This window comes from Pongo pygmaeus, chromosome 6 (genome assembly GCF_028885625.2).
Source record: "Pongo pygmaeus isolate AG05252 chromosome 6, NHGRI_mPonPyg2-v2.0_pri, whole genome shotgun sequence".
Taxonomy (NCBI): domain Eukaryota; kingdom Metazoa; phylum Chordata; class Mammalia; order Primates; family Hominidae; genus Pongo; species Pongo pygmaeus.
In genome coordinates, this window is record NC_072379.2 from 104,650,992 (window position 1) to 104,667,546 (window position 16,555).

General features: G+C 39.9%; 1 protein-coding gene across 1 annotated transcript in view; it reads left to right on the forward strand.

Annotated features, from left to right (window-relative positions):
- LOC129041574 (histone-lysine N-methyltransferase 2C-like) overlaps positions 1-16,555 on the forward strand; it is a 44,252-nt gene that overhangs the window by 11,935 nt on the left and 15,762 nt on the right. The window contains 2 exon segments of the mRNA XM_063668471.1: positions 775-950; positions 952-988. Coding sequence (XP_063524541.1) covers positions 775-950; positions 952-988 — 213 coding nt within the window.

Below are 16,555 nucleotides of genomic sequence, written 5' to 3' on the forward strand. Positions count from 1 at the left end.
TGTATATTTAAAATTAAATCTGCAGGATTTGTACTTATTTATTACTTCTCCCTATTAGTAATTATGTTGATACTCTGATTTTTCCAGATAAGCTTCTGGAGTATTCTCTCTTCTCTTATGTAAATAGATCCCTGCCTTTTGATCTTTTCCAGGAAGAAGCTCATAGTGGATTAGCTGAGCATTGCATTTAGTTGCAGTGCTTCTAACTCTTTTTATTGGGACATGAAAATAGAAATGCCAGGAAGACTTTTTTGAGACGGAGTCTCGCCCTGTCACCCAGGCTGGAGTGCGGTGGCACGATCTCGGCTCACTGCAACCTCCGCCTCCTGGGTTCAAGCGATTCTCCTGCCTCAGCCTCCCGCATAGCTGGAATTACAGGTGCCCGCCACCACGCCCGGCTAATTTTTTGTATTTTTAGAAGAGACAGGGTTTCACTGTGTTAGCCAGGATGGTCTCGATCTCCTGACCTCGTGATCTGCCTGCTGCCTCGGCCTCCCAAAGTGCTGGGATTACAGGCATGAGCCCTCGCACCTGGCCCAGGAAGACCATTTTTTAAAAACATGCAACTTTTCTGCCTATAATCCAAGGAAGTTTGACCTATTGTTCCTAGTTTTTATTGGGTATCATGAAGTTAATTATTCATGCATTTCATAGATACGTAATTGCTTTCTAGAACTACAGTCACATTCCCTTGACATGGGTATTTTGGAACAGTAATCAGTCAAATTTAAAATGAAAGTTTAAATTTGTATTCTTGGGATTTTGTAATTTTAGACCCACCCAAGACTTATACCCAGGATGTTGTGTGTTTGACTGAATCAGGGATGACTCAGTTACAGAGCCTCTCAGTTACAGTTCCAAGAAGAAAACGGTCAAAACCAAAATTGAAATTGAAGATTATAAATCAGAATAGCGTGGCCATCCTTCAGACCCCTCCAGACATCCAATCAAGAGCATTCAAGGGATGGTGAAATGGACGATAGTCGAGGTAATACTAATTTATTTTCCGTGAAATATGTGTGCAAGAATTAAAGCATATAAAGTAACTTTTGAAATATGCGTATGATTTACCAAAGGGTAAATCACACTGACTTAGATAACCCTTGATGTGACCCTTGCCATTTCCAAATGAGTGATCTTCTTAGACCTTGCCTTTTCAGGTTCTCTTCCTTTCAGACATTTTAGAACAGACCTACCTTACAGAAATCTCAAGGAGCACCATATCTTTGAAGATCACAGGTGGGGAAATACAGAGGGCTTGACTTTAGTTTGCTAGATAACGACATAAACCTTCTCAGATACTGTGAGCTTGGATAATACCATGTTTAAGTTAAGGTAGTTGATGCATACATTCTAGAAATGGAAAAGCTGTCATTTAATATTACTTCAGGTATAACTTCATATTCACCAGTGTGCATTGTAAAGTATTGGTTTATAAACATTTTCACGATCAAAGTAAATGTAAGGTTTTTCTAGCTGAATTTTTTTTTTTTTTTGGTTGGGAGACAAGGTCTTGCTCTGTTGCCCAGGTTGGAGTGCAGTGGCATGATCTTGGCTTACTACAACCTCTGCCTCCTGGGTTCATGCGACCCTCCTACCTCAGCCTCCTGAGTAGCTGGGACCATGGATGCGGGCCACCATGCCTGGCTAATTTTTGTATTTTTTTCTGTAGAGATGGGGTTTTGCTATGTTGCCCAGACTGGTCTTGAACTCCTGGGCTCAAGCCATCTGCTCTGCTCAGCCTGCTGAATTCTTGAGATAGCAAAATATTTTAATAGTAACCTAAAATCCAATATGAGTTAAAGAGGATTACTGTAGGTTTGCTCATTTTGGGGGCGGTTATTTATTTTCAACTGATTCAGAAATGAAGTGATAATTATTTCTGTTCCATTATATTTTATTTCATAGTTTTTTTTTTTTAAGGGGCAGTGTCTTGTTACGTTGCCCAGGCTGGTTTCCAACTCCTGGGCTCAAGTGATCCTCCTGCCTCAGCCTCTCAAGTAGCAGGTACTATAGGCATGCGCCACTGCAGCTGGCTTTGAGACAATAAATTTATTGAATACCTACTTTATGTCAGATGTTGGAAATCATATCAGTGTACAAAGCAGGTAGAATTCTCTGCATAGAGTTTATATTTTAATGTTAGGTAACCCAACTCTTAAAAAAAATCAGTTAATTATAATGTGTTTGGCAAGTCCCATGGTAAAAATAAAGTTTGATAAAGAGGAATTGCCTGGCCAGGCACAGTGGCTCATGCCTGTAATCTCAGCGCTTTGGGAGGCCACGGTAGGTAGATCACTTGAGGTCAGGAGTTCAAGACCAGACTGGCCAACATGGTGAAACCCGTTCTCTGCTAAAAATACAAAAATTAGCCGGGCTCAGTGGCATGCACCTGTAATCCCAGCTACTCGGGAGGCCAAGGCAGGAGAATTGCTTGAACCTGGGAGGCGGAGGTTACAGTGAGCCGAGATTGCACCACTGCACTCTAGCGTGGGTGACAGAGCAAGACTCCGTCTCCAAAAAAAAAAAAAAAAAAAGGAATTGGAAGTACAGACGGGTGTTTAGGGTCCATATAAACAGAAAGCAGTATTTGAGCACAGATTTTAAAGAGGTGAGTGAGTGAGCCACTTGATTACCTGAGAGAAGAGCATCCCAGACAGCGAGGAAGCCAGTGTAAAGGCTCTGGGTGAGAGTGTGCTGAGCATGTTTGAAGAGTGTTGTGGAGACCAACAGAGTGAGCAGAGGGGACAGTCAGAAGGTGAGAAGATTAGAGATGTGAGGACAAGAAGGACGGCTCAGTATATCTCACACAACCATAGGGTGATGTGTCAGTAGTTTGTGCTTAATAGCAATGGCATGGGAGGCCATTGAATGTTACTGAAAAGAAGAACACCATGATCTTATTTATATTTTAAGAGGAACACTCTCCTATGATATAAGTAGATGATTAGGTGCAAGAGTTATGACAGGTAGATCAGTGAGAAACAATCGTCCAGGTGAGAGGTAATTGTGGCTTTGAAAAGGTATGTCTTTTGTGGCCGGGCTCGGTGGCTCATGCCTGTAATCCCAGCATTTTGGGAGGCCAAGGCGGGTGGATCACCTGAGGTCAGGAGATCAAGACCATCCTGGCCAACATGGTGAAACCTCGTCTCTACTAAAAATACAAAAATTAGCTGGGCGTGGTGTCAGGCACCTGTAATCCCAGCCATTCGGGAGGCAGAGGCAGAGGATTGCTTGAACCCAGGAGGCAGAGGTTGCAGTGAGCCAAGATCGAGCCACTGCACTCCAGCCTGGTGACAGAGTCAGACTCCATCTCAATAAATAAATAAATAAATAAATGAAAAGATATGTCTTTTGTATGTTCTTGATAATTTTTATTTTGTAGTGTGTTTTGGGTCTATGTCGCTGGGAGAAACACTTTCTGATGCTTGTATGTAACTGATTTTCAGATACAATTGAACAGGTAATTTGATTTGGGGGCTTGGAGTTTGCAAAGAAGTAGTCCATATACTTAGGAGGAATTGATCAGATCAGGTTTAACAAGAATTTCCATTTCTGAGGATGTTAAAAAATGTCTGAAAAAGGTTTCCATAGTCTCTTAAATTTGGGAAGTGCTCCATTTCACAAAATATGAAAGGTTTCTTGATAATAGTACACATTGTTTCCCAAATTATGAGATTATAATACCTTTTAAAAACAACACAAAAGACCTTGGAAGGTTTTCCTTGTGACTACCACTTGTAAACACTGAGAAATGGTGATATGTTTCAATTTCATATTTTCTCATTGACTCGTTTCAGGGTAAAAGAAATCAGTTGAAAAATTACCCTTGCTTTTTAAAAATTTACGTGATAAAATAGCCCATCTGAATTTGTCCTTATTTTTATTGAATATGAAAAAAGATTGTTTAGTGTGTTGGATGTTAAAAGCTAAGACAATTTTAGAATTTAAGGAATTGAATATACAGTATTTTCATCACTAGTCCCTCATGTTCATTTACATGCCAGGATCTCACATCCTTTGCAGAAGGAAAGGTACATTCCTAGGGATAAAATAAATGCATGTTACTTGGACAACATTTTTGCTTTCTGTTTGCTAAATAAAAATCCCTTTTAAAAATTTAGTATTTCCACAGTTTGCCATATTAAAAATGTTTTAGATTACTATATTATCCTGAAACTACATGTACATACACACCCCTAAAATAAGTTTTATGGTATTTCATATGTCTGTACAGGAGAAAAAATAGGAAAAGAATACAATCATCATAAGTTCTTATTATTACATTATGCTGAGATTTCTAATAACACTGCCCTTTTCTGGGTATTTTGTATTAAACCTAAAATTTGTGATTTTTTTTTATTATACTTTAAGTTTTAGGGTACATGTGCACAATGCGCAGGTTAGTTACATATGTATACATGTGCCATGCTGGTGTGCCGCACCCATTAACTCGTCATTTAGCATTAGGTATATCTCCTAACGCTATCCCTCCCCACTCCCCCCACCCCACAACAGGCCCCAGAGTGTGATGTTCCCCTTCCTGTGTCCATGTGTTCTCATTGTTCAATTCCCATCTATGAGTGAGAACATGCGGTGTTTGGTTTTTTGTCCTTGCGATAGTTTACTGAGAATGATGATTTCCAATTTCATCCATGTCCCTACAAAGGATATGAACTCATCATTTTTTATGGCTGCATAGTATTCTATGGTGTATATGTGCCACATTTTCTTAATCCAGTCTATCATTGTTGGACATTTGGGTTGGTTCCAAGTCTTTGCTATTGTGAAAAGTGCTGCAATAAACATACATGTGCATGTGTCTTTATAGCAGCATGATTTATAGTCCTTTGGGTATATACCCAGTAATGGGATGGCTGGGTCAAATGGTATTTCTAGTTCTAGATCCCTGAGGAATCGCCACACTGACTTCCACAATGGTTGAACTAGTTTACACTCCCACCAATAGTGTAAAAGTGTTCCTATTTCTCCACATCCTCTCCAGCACCTGTTGTTTCCTGACTTTTTAATGATCGCCATTCTAACTGGTATGAGATGGTATCTTACTGTGGTTTTGATTTGCATTTCTCTGATGGCCAGTGATGGTGAGCATTTTTCGTGTGTCTTTTGGCAGCATAAATGTCTCCTTTTGAGAAGTGTCTGTTCATATCCTTTGCCCACTTTTTGATGGGGTTGTTTGTTTTTTTCTTGTAAATTTGTTTGAGTTCATTGTAGATTCTGGATATTAGCCCTTTGTCAGATGAGTAGGTTGTAAAAATTTTCTCCCATTCTGTAGGTTGCCTGTTCACTCTGATGGTAGTTTCCTTTGCTGTGCAGAAGCTCTTTAGTTTAATCAGATCCCATTTGTCAATTTTGGCTTTTGTTGCCATTGCTTTTGGTGTTTTAGACATGAAGTCCTTGCCCATGCCTATGTCCTAAATGGTAATGCCTAGGTTTTCTTCTAGGCTTTTTATGGTTTTAGGTCTAACGTTTAAGTCTTTAATCCATCTTGAATTGATTTTTGTATGAGGTGTAAGGAAGGGATCCAGTTTCAGCTTTCTCCATATGGCTAGCCAGTTTTCCCAGCACCATTTATTAAATAGGGAATCCTTTCTCCATTGCTTGTTTTTCTCAGGTTTGTCAAAGATCAGATAGTTGTAGATATGTGGCATTACTTCTGAGGGCTCTGTTCTGTTCCATTGATCTATATCTCTGTTTTGGTACCAGTACCATGCTGTTTTGGTTACTGTAGCCTCGTAGTATAGTTTGAAGTCAGGTAGTGTGATGCCTCCAGCTATGTTCTTTTGGCTTAGGATTGACTTGGTGATGCGGGCTCTTTTTTGGTTCCATATGAACTTTAAAGTAGTTTTTTCCAATTCTGTGAAGAAAGTCATATTGGTAGCTTGATGGGGATGGCATTGAATCTATAAATTACCTTGGGTAGTATGGCCATTTTCACGATATTGATTCTTCCTGCCCATGAGCATGGAATGTTCTTCCATTTGTTTGTATCCTCTTTTATTTCCTGGAGCAGTAGTTTGTAGTTCTCCTTGAAGCGGTCCTTCATGTCCCTTGTAAGTTGGATTCCTAAGTATTTTATTCTCTTTGAAGCAATTGTGAATGGGAGTTCCGTCATGATTTGGCTCTCTGTTTGTCTGTTATTGGTGTATAAGAATGCTTGTGATTTTTGTACATTGATTTTGTATCCTGAGACTTTGCTGAAGTTGCTTATCAGCTTAAGGAGATTTTGGGCTGAGACAATGGGGTTTTCTAGATATACAATCATGTCATCTGCAAACAGGGACAATTTGACTTCCTCTTTTCCTAATTGAATACCCTTTATTTCCTTCTCCTGCCTAATTGCCCTGGCCAGAACTTCCAACACTATGTTGAATAGGAGTGGTGAGAGAGGGCATCCCTGTCTTGTGCCAGTTTTCAAAGGGAATGCTTCCAGTTTTTGCCCATTCAGTATGATGTTGGCTGTGGGTTTGTCATAGATAGCTCTTATTATTTTGAGATACATCCCATCAATACCTAATTTATTGAGAGTTTTTAGTGTGAAGTGTTGTTGAATTTTGTCAAAGGCCTTTTCCACATCTATTGAGATAATCATGTGGCTTTTGTCTTTGGTTCTGTTTATATGCTGGATTACATTTATTGATTTGCGTATGCTGAACCAGCCTTGCATCCCAGGGATGAAGCCCACTTCATCATGATGGATAAGCTTTTTGATGTACTGCTGGATTCGGTTTGCCAGTATTTTATTGAGGATTTTTGCATCAATGTTCATAAAGGATATTGGCCTAAAATTCTCTTTTTTTGTTGTGTCTCTGCCCGGCTTTGGTATCAGGATGATGCTGGCCTCATAAAATGAGTTAGAGAGGATTCCCTCTTTTTCTATTGATTGGAATAGTTTCAGAAGGAATGGTACCAGTTCCTCCTTGTACCTCTGGTAGAATTCGGCTGTGAATCCATCTGGTCCTGGACTCTTTTTTGGTTGGTAAGCTATTGATTATTGCCACAATTTCAGCTCCTGTTATTGGTCTATTCAGAGATTCAACTTCTTCCTGTTTTAGTCTTGGGAGAGTGTATGTGTCGAGGACTTTATCCATCTCTTCTAGATTTTCTAGTTTATTTGCATAGAGGTGTTTGTAGCATTCTCTGATGGTAGTTTGTATTTCTGTGGGATCGGTGGTGATATCCCCTTTATCATTTTTTATTGCATCTATTTGATTCTTCTCTCTTTTTTTATTTATTAGTTTTGCTAGTGGTCTATTAATTTTGGTGATCCTTTCAAAAAACCAGCTTCTGGATTCATTAATTTTTTGAAGGGGTTTTTTTGTCTCTATTTCCTTCAATTCTGCTCTGATTTTAGTTATTTCTTGCCTTCTGCTAGCTTTTGAATGTGTTTGCTTTTGCTTTTCTAGTTCTTTTAATTGTGATGTTAGGGTGTCAATTTTGGATCTTTCCTGCTTTCTCTTGTGGGCATTTAGTGTTATAAATTTCCCTCTACACACTGCTTTGAATGTGTCCCAGAGATTCTTGTATGTTGTGTCTTTGTTCTCATTGGTTTCAAAGAACATCTTTATTTCTGCCTTCATTTCGTTATGTACCCAGCAGTCATTCAGGAGCAGGTTGTTCAGTTTCCATGTAGTTGAGCAGTTTTGAGTGAGTTTCTTAATCCTCAGTTCTAGTTTGATCGCACTGTGGTCTGAGAGACAGTTTGTTATAATTTCTGTTCTTTTACATTTGCTGAGGAGTGCTTTACTTCCAACTATGTGGTCAATTTTGGAATAGGTGTGGTGTGGTACTGAAAAAAATGTATATTCTGTTGATTTGGGGTGGAGAGTTCTGTAGATGTCTATTAGGTCCACTTGGTGCAGAGCTGAGTTCAATTCCTGGGTATCCTTGTTGACTTTCTGTCTCGTTGATCTGTCTATTGTTGACAGTGGGGTGTTAAAGTTTCCCATTATTATTGTGTGGGAGTCTAAGTCTCTTTGTAGGTCACTCAGGACTTGCTTTATGAATCTGGGTGCTCCTGTATTGGGTGCATATATATTTAGGATAGTTAGCTCTTCTTGTTGAATTGATCCCTTTACCATTATGTAATGGCCTTCTTTGTGTCTTTTGGTCTTTGTTGGTTTAAAGTCTGTTTTATCAGAGACTAGGATTGCAACCCCTGCCTTTTTTTGTTTTCCATTTGCTTGGTAGATCTTCCTCCATCCTTTTATTTTGAGCCTATGTGTGTCTCTGCACGTGAGATGGTTTTCCTGAATACAGCACAACGATGGGTCTTGACTCTTCATCCAATTTGCCAGTCTGTGTCTTTTAATTGGAGCATTTAGTCCATTTACATTTAAAGTTAATATTGTTATGTGTGAATTTGATCTTGTCATTATGATGTTAGCTGGTTATTTTGCTCATTAGTTGATGCAGTCTCTTCCTAGTCTCGATGGTCTTTACATTTTGGCATGATTTTGCAGTGGCTGGTACCAGTTGTGCCTTTCCACGTTTAGTGCTTCCTTCAGGAGCTCTTTTAGGCCAGGCCTGGTGGTGACAAAATCTCTCAGCATTTGCTTGTCTGTAAAGTATTTTATTTCTCCTTCACTTATGAAGCTTAGTTTGGCTGGATATGAAATTCCGGGTTGAAAATTCTTTTAAGAATGTTGAATATTAGCTCCCACTCTCTTCTGGCTTGTAGAGTTTCTGCCAAGAGATCCGCTGTTAGTCTGATGGGCTTCCCTTTGTGGGTAACCCGACCTTTCTCTCTGGCTGCCCTTAACATTTTTTCCTTCATTTCCACTTTGGTGAATCTGATAATTATGTGTCTTGGAGTTGCTCTTCTCGAGGAGTATCTTTGTGGCATTCTCTGTATTTCCTGAATCTGAATGTTGGCCTGCCTTGCTAGATTGGGGAAGTTCTCCTGGATAATATCCTGCAGAGTGTTTTCCAACTTGGTTCCATTCTCCCTGTCACTTTCAGGTACACCAATCAGACGCAGATTTGGTCTTTTCACATAGTCCCATATTTCTTGGAGGCTTTGTTCATTTCTTTTTATTCTTTTTTCTCTAAACTTCCCTTCTCACTTCATTTCATTCATTTCATCTTCCATCACTGATACCCTTTCTTCCAGTTGATCACATCAGCTCCTGAGGCTTCTGCATTCTTGATGTAGTTCTCGAGCCTTGGCTTTCAGCTCCATCAGCTCCTTTAAGCACTTCTCTGTATTGGTTATTCTAGTTATACATTCATCTAAAGTTTTTTCAAAGTTTTCAACTTCTTTGCCTTTGGTTTGAATTTCCTCCTGTAGCTCGGAGTAGTTTGATCGTCTGAAGCCTTCTTCTCTCAGCTCGTCAAAGTCATTCTCTGTCCAGCTTTGTTCCGTTGCTGGTGAGGAACTGCGTTCTTTTGGAGGAGGAGAGGCACTCTGGTTTTTAGAGTTTCCAATTTTTCTGCTCTGTTTTTTCCCCATCTTTGTGGTTTTATCTACTTTTGGTCTTTGATGATGGTGTTGTACAGATGGGTTTTTGGTGTGGATGTCCTTTCTGTTTGTTAGTTTTCCTTCTAACAGACAGGACCCTCAGCTGCAGGTCTGTTGGAGTACCCGGCCGTGTGAGGTGTCAGTCTGCCCGTGCTGGGGGGTGCCTCCCAGTTAGGCTGCTCGGGGGTCAGGGGTCAGGGACCCACTTGAGGAGGCAGTCTGTCCGTTCTCAGATCTCCAGCTGCGTGCTGGGAGAACCACTGCTCTCTTCAAAGCTGTCAGACAGGGACATTTAAGTCTGCAGAGGTTACTGCTGTCTTTTTGTTTGTCTGTGCCCTGCCCTCAGAGGTGGAGCCTACAGAGGCAGGCAGGCCTCCTGGAGCTGTGGTGGGCTCCACCCAGTTCAAGCTTCCAGGCTGCTTTGTTTACCTAAGCGAGCCTGGGCAATGGCGGGCGCCCCTCCCCCAGCCTTGCTGCTGCCTTTCAGTTTGATGTCAGACTGCTGTGCTAGCAATCAGCGAGACTCCGTGGGCGTGGGACCCTCCGAGCCAGGTGCGGGCTATAATCTCCTGGTTCGCCCTTTCCTAAGCCTGTTGGAAAAGCGCAGTATTCCGGTGGGAGTGGCCCGATTTTCCAGGTGCCGTTTGTCACCCCTTTCCTTGACCAGGAAAGGGAACTCCCTGACCCTTTGCGCTTCCTGAGTGAGGGAATGCCTCGCCCTGCTTCGGCTGGCGCATGGTTCGCTGCACCTACTGTCCTGTGCCCACTGTCTGGCACTCCCTAGTGAGATGAACCCGGTACCTCAGATGGAAATGCAGAAATCACCCGTCTTCTGCGTGGCTCACGCTGGGAGCTGTAGACCGGAGCTGTTCGTATTCGGCCATCTTGGCTCCTCCACAAGGTGTTTTAAAATTTGTGATGTTTTAGACTGTTTCACTAACGTGTTTTGATAATGTCTCAGTACCCTTGGGAAAGCATTATAAAGTAGTGGGCAATGATGAAACCTACTCTGGATGTTTTTAGGCAAATTTTTTAACTTCTCTGATGCTAGTGTTCTCATTTATAAAATAGGTGAACCAGGATGAGCCCATAGGATAGTTGTGCTGATGAGGTGCAAGGATGCCTGCCAGGCACCCAGCACTGGCTCTTCCCACACGTGGAGTGCTCAGTAACCGTGAGCTATTAGAATACAAGTGCTCAACCAGTGCTTGAGCAATTGTGTTCTGCGTCCAACAGAACTCAACAGAATCCCACTCTTGTCTTTATATGTGAATTCAGTTCCTTTTGAGTTAGTAAGAAATTATGCCTGTGTTGGGGTAATTGAACTTTTAGGATGAGGGAATTGTCTGCCACAATTATTCTCTGAACTTAATGTTTCCATGTCTTTTTCTTCATTTTGGAAGTTGTGGAAAAATTGTAATGTAAGAGTATATAAATGTTTTCCTCTATATTATAGCATATCTGACAGTTTCCTTTATTAAAAAGTACAATACATTAGGGAGAGACTTGATGAATTTAAAATTAAAGTTTGAAAACTATTATTGACTATAAGTGATCTTCAGCTGTGCAGTTTTCAACTTGAGGTTGTCAGAATGTAATATTACACATTATATTACACACATCTACAGAATCCAAACTGTGATGTTCCTGGAGTATTGGAACAATACCTATGACTTTTTGTTTCTATTGATTTTTAACTCTTCTAATAAGCACTTCTTTAAGAAAAGTCATACATCATCACTTTGGTGTATCAGAAACAAATTCTTTATGCAATAAAAGCATACTTCTTTCTCATTCACCTACTGGGATTAGAAACCCTGTTAATGCAAGAAAAAAATCCCAAACCTCAATAAAATAACACTCTGTTTGTCTCAAGAGTGGAAACACAACACATTTCCTCTCAACTGGTGGTCCCAGATCGACCATCACAGTGTATGGATGTGTTGGGAGGTGTGGGAATAGGACTGCACTGAGGCTCTAGAAGGCCAGCAGGTGGAGCAGACTGAATGGAGGGAGGGGACTGGCATTCAGTAACTACTGGAGAGTGGGAAGAGTGAGGTAGACTATCCATCTGGTGAAGGTGGCTGCTTCCTTGAGGTTTGTTACTTTCTGTAATGTTAATTCCCTCAACTTTTAAAATTTGATTTTTAGACAAGTTATACATTCAAATGATTTAAAATTGGAAAATAATAAAAAGAAGTCTCCCCCTTTCCCCTGCCTTCATGCCCTCAGTTTACATCTCCAGAAACCTCAGAGGTTTCTTGTGTAACCTTCCAGATGTATTTTATGCATGTACAAGGAAACGTGTGTGTGTATATATATATATATTTTGTGTGTGTGTGTGTGTATATATATATATTTTGTTCCTTTTGTCTTACTACTTTTTACTGTCCTTCATTTTTTTATGGCTGCAAATATTCCTTTGTATGGAAATATAAGCAATTTAATCTACCTGTTCTTTCCCCTGTTGATAGACCTTTGGGTTTCTTTCAATCTTTTTTTTTTTTTTTGAGACAGAGTCTTGCTCTGTCCCCCAGGCTGGAGTGCAGTGGCACGATCTTGGCTCACTGCAAGCTGTGCCTCCTGGGTTCACGCCGTTATCCTGCCTCAGCCTCCTGAGTAGCTGGGACTATGGGCGCCCGCCACCACGCCCGGCTAATTTTTTTGTATTTTTAGTAGAGACGGGGTTTCACCATGTTAGCCAGGATGGTCTCAATCTCCTGAACTCGTGATCTGCCTGCTTCAGCCTCCCAAAGTGCTGGGATTACAGGCGTGAGCCACTGCGCCTGGCTTTCTTTCAATCTTTTACTGTGAATAGTACAATGAATCACCTGGTATATTTATAATGTTGTATGTAAGTGGGCCTGCAAAGGTGAATTCCTTGCTAAATCTAAAGACATAATGCATTTGAAACTGTTTTTGGCAGGTAGGATACAGTTTTTTTTTAAATTTATTTTTATTATACATATCTGAGGTATACAACATGCTTTGTATACATAGTGAAATGATTACTATGGTCAGACAAATGTCTGTATCCTTCACCTTCCATAGTTACTCTCTGTGTGTGTACACCTAAAATCTCTTTCAGCAAATTTTCAGTACACAATATTATTAACTATGGTTCTCATGCTGTGTATTAATTTGATCTCTAGAATTATTCATCTTACCTAACTGCAGATTTGTACCCTCCGACCTACTTCTGCCCATCCCACCCATCCCCTACCTCCAGACCCTTGATAACCACCATTCTACTCTCTATACATTCAGCTTCTCACCCCCCTGCCTCCTATTCTGCTTATTAAGTGAGATCATACAGTATTTTTCTGTGTCTGGCTTACTTTATTTATCATACTTTCCTCCCGGTTCATCCATGTTGTCACAAATGGCAGTATCTCCTTTCTTAAAGCTAACTATTCCATTGTATAAAGTCCTCATTGTCGTCAGTAAGTTCTTAGAAACTGTGGTTAAGAGGGGAAAAAAAGTATGACAAAACTGATTTTTTTTTTTTCATTTTGCATTATGCCAAAATTAGATTGAAGGAAACAGTGTTACTTGAGGACCTGCTGTATGTTCATTTAGCTTAACGTCTCAGTTCCCAAGAACCTATTGATGACATTAAGGGAGGACTTAATATATGTATATACACACGTCACAATTTCTTTATCCATTCCTCTGTCCTTGAATGGGTAAGTAAATTCTCCATTAGGACACTTAGTTTGTTTCCATATCTTGGCTATTGGGAGTAATGCCGCCATGAACGTGGGAGTGCAGATGTCTCTCTCAGATGCTGATTTTATTACCTTTGAATATATGCCCAACAGAGGCATTGTTGGATCTTATGGTAGTGTATTTTTTTAAGGAAACTCTATACTGTTTTCAATAATGGCTATACTAATTTACATTCCTATCAACCATGTACAAAGATTTCATTTTCTACACATCCTCACCAACACTTATGTCTTTGCCTTTTTGGTAATAGTCATTCTAAGAGACATGAGATGATATCTATTGTGGTTTTAATTTTCATTTTCCTCATGATTATGATGTTGAGCATCTTTTCATATACCATTTGACCATTTGTGTGACTTTGGAAAAAGGGCTATTCAGGTCCTTGGCGATTTTAAAATCCAGTTATTTGGGGTTTTTTTTGCTACTGAGTTGTGTGAGTTCCTTATATGTTTTGGATTTTAACCCCTTATCAGATGTGTGGTTTGCGAATATTTTCCTCTAATCCCTGTGCTACCTTTTTACCCCGTTTTTTTGTTTTTTTTTTTTTTATTGCTATGCAGAAGCTTATTTGCTTGATGTAGTCCCACTTGCTTATTTTTGCTTTTGCTGCCTGAGCTTTTGGTGTGATATCCAAAAAATCATTGTCAAGGAGAATATCAAGGAGTTTTTCTCCTATATTTCCTTCTAGGAGTTTTATGGTTTCAGGTGTTAGGTATTTAATCTATTCTGAGTTGCTTTTTATGTATGATGTGTAAGATAGGCATCAGGTCCAGTTTCATTCTTTTGCATATAGATATCTAGTTTTCTTACCACTACTTATTGAAGACACCATCTTTTCCCTATTGTATCTTATTGGACTTGTCAAAAATTAGCTCATAATATATGCTTGGGTTTATTTTTGGGCTCTGTATTCGGTTCCATTGATCCATGTGTCTGTTTTTATGCCAGTACCATACTGTTTTGATAACTATCACTTTGTAATATAACTTGAAATCAGGTAGTGTGATACCTTCTACTTTGTTTTTCTTTCTCAAGATTCTTTTGGCTATTCAGGGTCTTTTATAATTTAATACAAATTTTAGAATTGTGTTTTCTATTTTTGTGAAAAACGCCTTTGGAAATTTGATAGGGATTGCATTGAATCTGTAGATCACTTTGGATAGTATGGGCATTTTAACAATATTCTTCCAATCCACAAACATGGGGATATCGTTATATTTATTTGTGTCTTTAGTTTTTTTCTGTTTTTTGAGACAGAGTCACACTCCGTTGCCCAGGCAGAAGTGCAGTGGTGTGATCTCAGCTCACTGCAACCTCTGCCTCCTCCTGGGTTCAAGCAATTCTGCTGCCTCAGCCCTCCAAGTAGCTGGGATTACAGGTGCCTGCCACCACGCCCACCTGGCCAATTTTTGTATTTTTAGTAGAGACAGGGTTTCGCCATGTTGGCCAGGCTGGTCTTGAACTCCTGACTTCAGGTGATCTACCCGCCTTGGCCTCCCAAAGTGCTGGGATTACAGGCGTGAGCCACCATACCCGGCTGTGTGTCTTCAGTTTAGTTTGTCAATATTTTATAGTGTTTAGTATATAAAGCTTTCACTTCCTTCATTAAATTTGTTCCTCAGTGTTTTATTCTTTTTGATGTTATTTTAAGTGGAAATGTTCTCTTGATTTTTTTTCAGATCATTATTTGTATAAAGAAATGCATCTGATTTTTGTATATTGATTTTGTATCCTGCTACTTGACTGAATTCATTTATTCTAGTAACTGTGGAATTTTTAGGGGTTTCTACATACAGGATCATGTCATCTGCACACAGGGATAATTTTACCCCCTTTTTTCTGCTGATGCCTTTTATTTCCTTTTCTTACGTGATTGCTCTGGCTAGGACTATGTTGAATATAAGTGTTAAGAGTAGGCATCCTTGCCTTGTAGCAGATATTGAAGAAAAGCTTTCAGTCTTTCCCTGTTGTAGGTTTGTTTTTGAATAGGCAATACCTGTGCATGATACAATAAATACAAAGGTCTTAAAAAGAGTGAACAATGTTAAGTTAGCCTACCTTTTGGCCATCCCTTCCTTGGAAGGAACCAGTGTTTTCTTATAACTTTCCAGAGGTTAGTCATCTAGATACAAGTATGTATATATGGGAGAATTTCTCATATTTGGGTGATATGGTCTTTTTCTTTTCTTTTCTTTTCTTTCTGTCTTTCTGTCTGTCTTTCTTTCTGTCCTCGTCTCGTCTCTTCTCTTTTCTTCATTTCTTTCGACGGAGTCTTGCTTTGTCGCCCAGGCTGGAGTGCAGTGGCGCAATCTCGGCTCACTGCAAGCTCTGCCTCCCAGGTTCACGCCATTCTCTTGCCTCAGCCTCTGGAGTAGCTGGGACTACAGGCACCCACCACCATGCCCGGCTAATTTTTTGTGTTTTTAGTAGAGACGGGTTTTCACCGTGTTAGCCAGGATGGTCTCTATCTCCTGACCTCATGATCCACCCGCCTCAGCCTCCCAAGGTGCTGGGATTACAGGCATGAGCCACCGTGCCTGGCCGATACAGTCTTTTTCTTTATTTCAGCCTGTGGGAAATCAGAAGGCCCTTGTGAAGATGTTGGTTAGAAGAGACTTTAGCCTACAGTGATACCACTTGTGTTAGGGCACTGTATGTGCTACTTTATGCCGTTTGTCTCAACATGTATGCTTACTAGTGCCACTATGAACCTCATCAATAAAAGTGCTCTCTTGGTTTTTACTGTCCTTGTGTACATTGTTTCAGGTGAAAGGTGGTCTTTGTACTAGATCCAGTGCTATCCTTGGCCACAAACCATTACATATGATTAATTTGGGGATTTCCTCTTCATCATCCTGGAGATCATCTTCTGTTCTCTCCTGTGTTACATGTGTTTTCTGCAATTTCATGAATTTCTCTTTATTTCTTCCCTCAATTTGGGTGGAACGTATCTTCCATAGCTCCCTGACAGAGAATGTGTGGAAGGTAAGTTTTGAGCATTATATACTTCTGAAAATGTCTTTATTTTACCTTCCTACCTGACTCATCTTTTCCAGGTTGGAAATACATTTTCATTTATCATTTTTAGTCAATTGATCCACTGTCTTTTAGTTTCTAGTATATGAAGAACTTGGTTCTTTCTATGTGACCTGTGTTTTCTTGGAAGCTGTTAAGATTTTAGGAAATTCTTTGTCCTCAGTGTTCTAAAATTTCATGAGGATAACGTCTGTTTTTTTCTATTTTTGATTTTTAAAATCTGTTTTGTTAGGCACTGAGTGGTCTCTTTCAGTCTGCTGTCTTATATCCTTCAGTGGTAGGAAATGTTCTTGAACTATATTATTGATA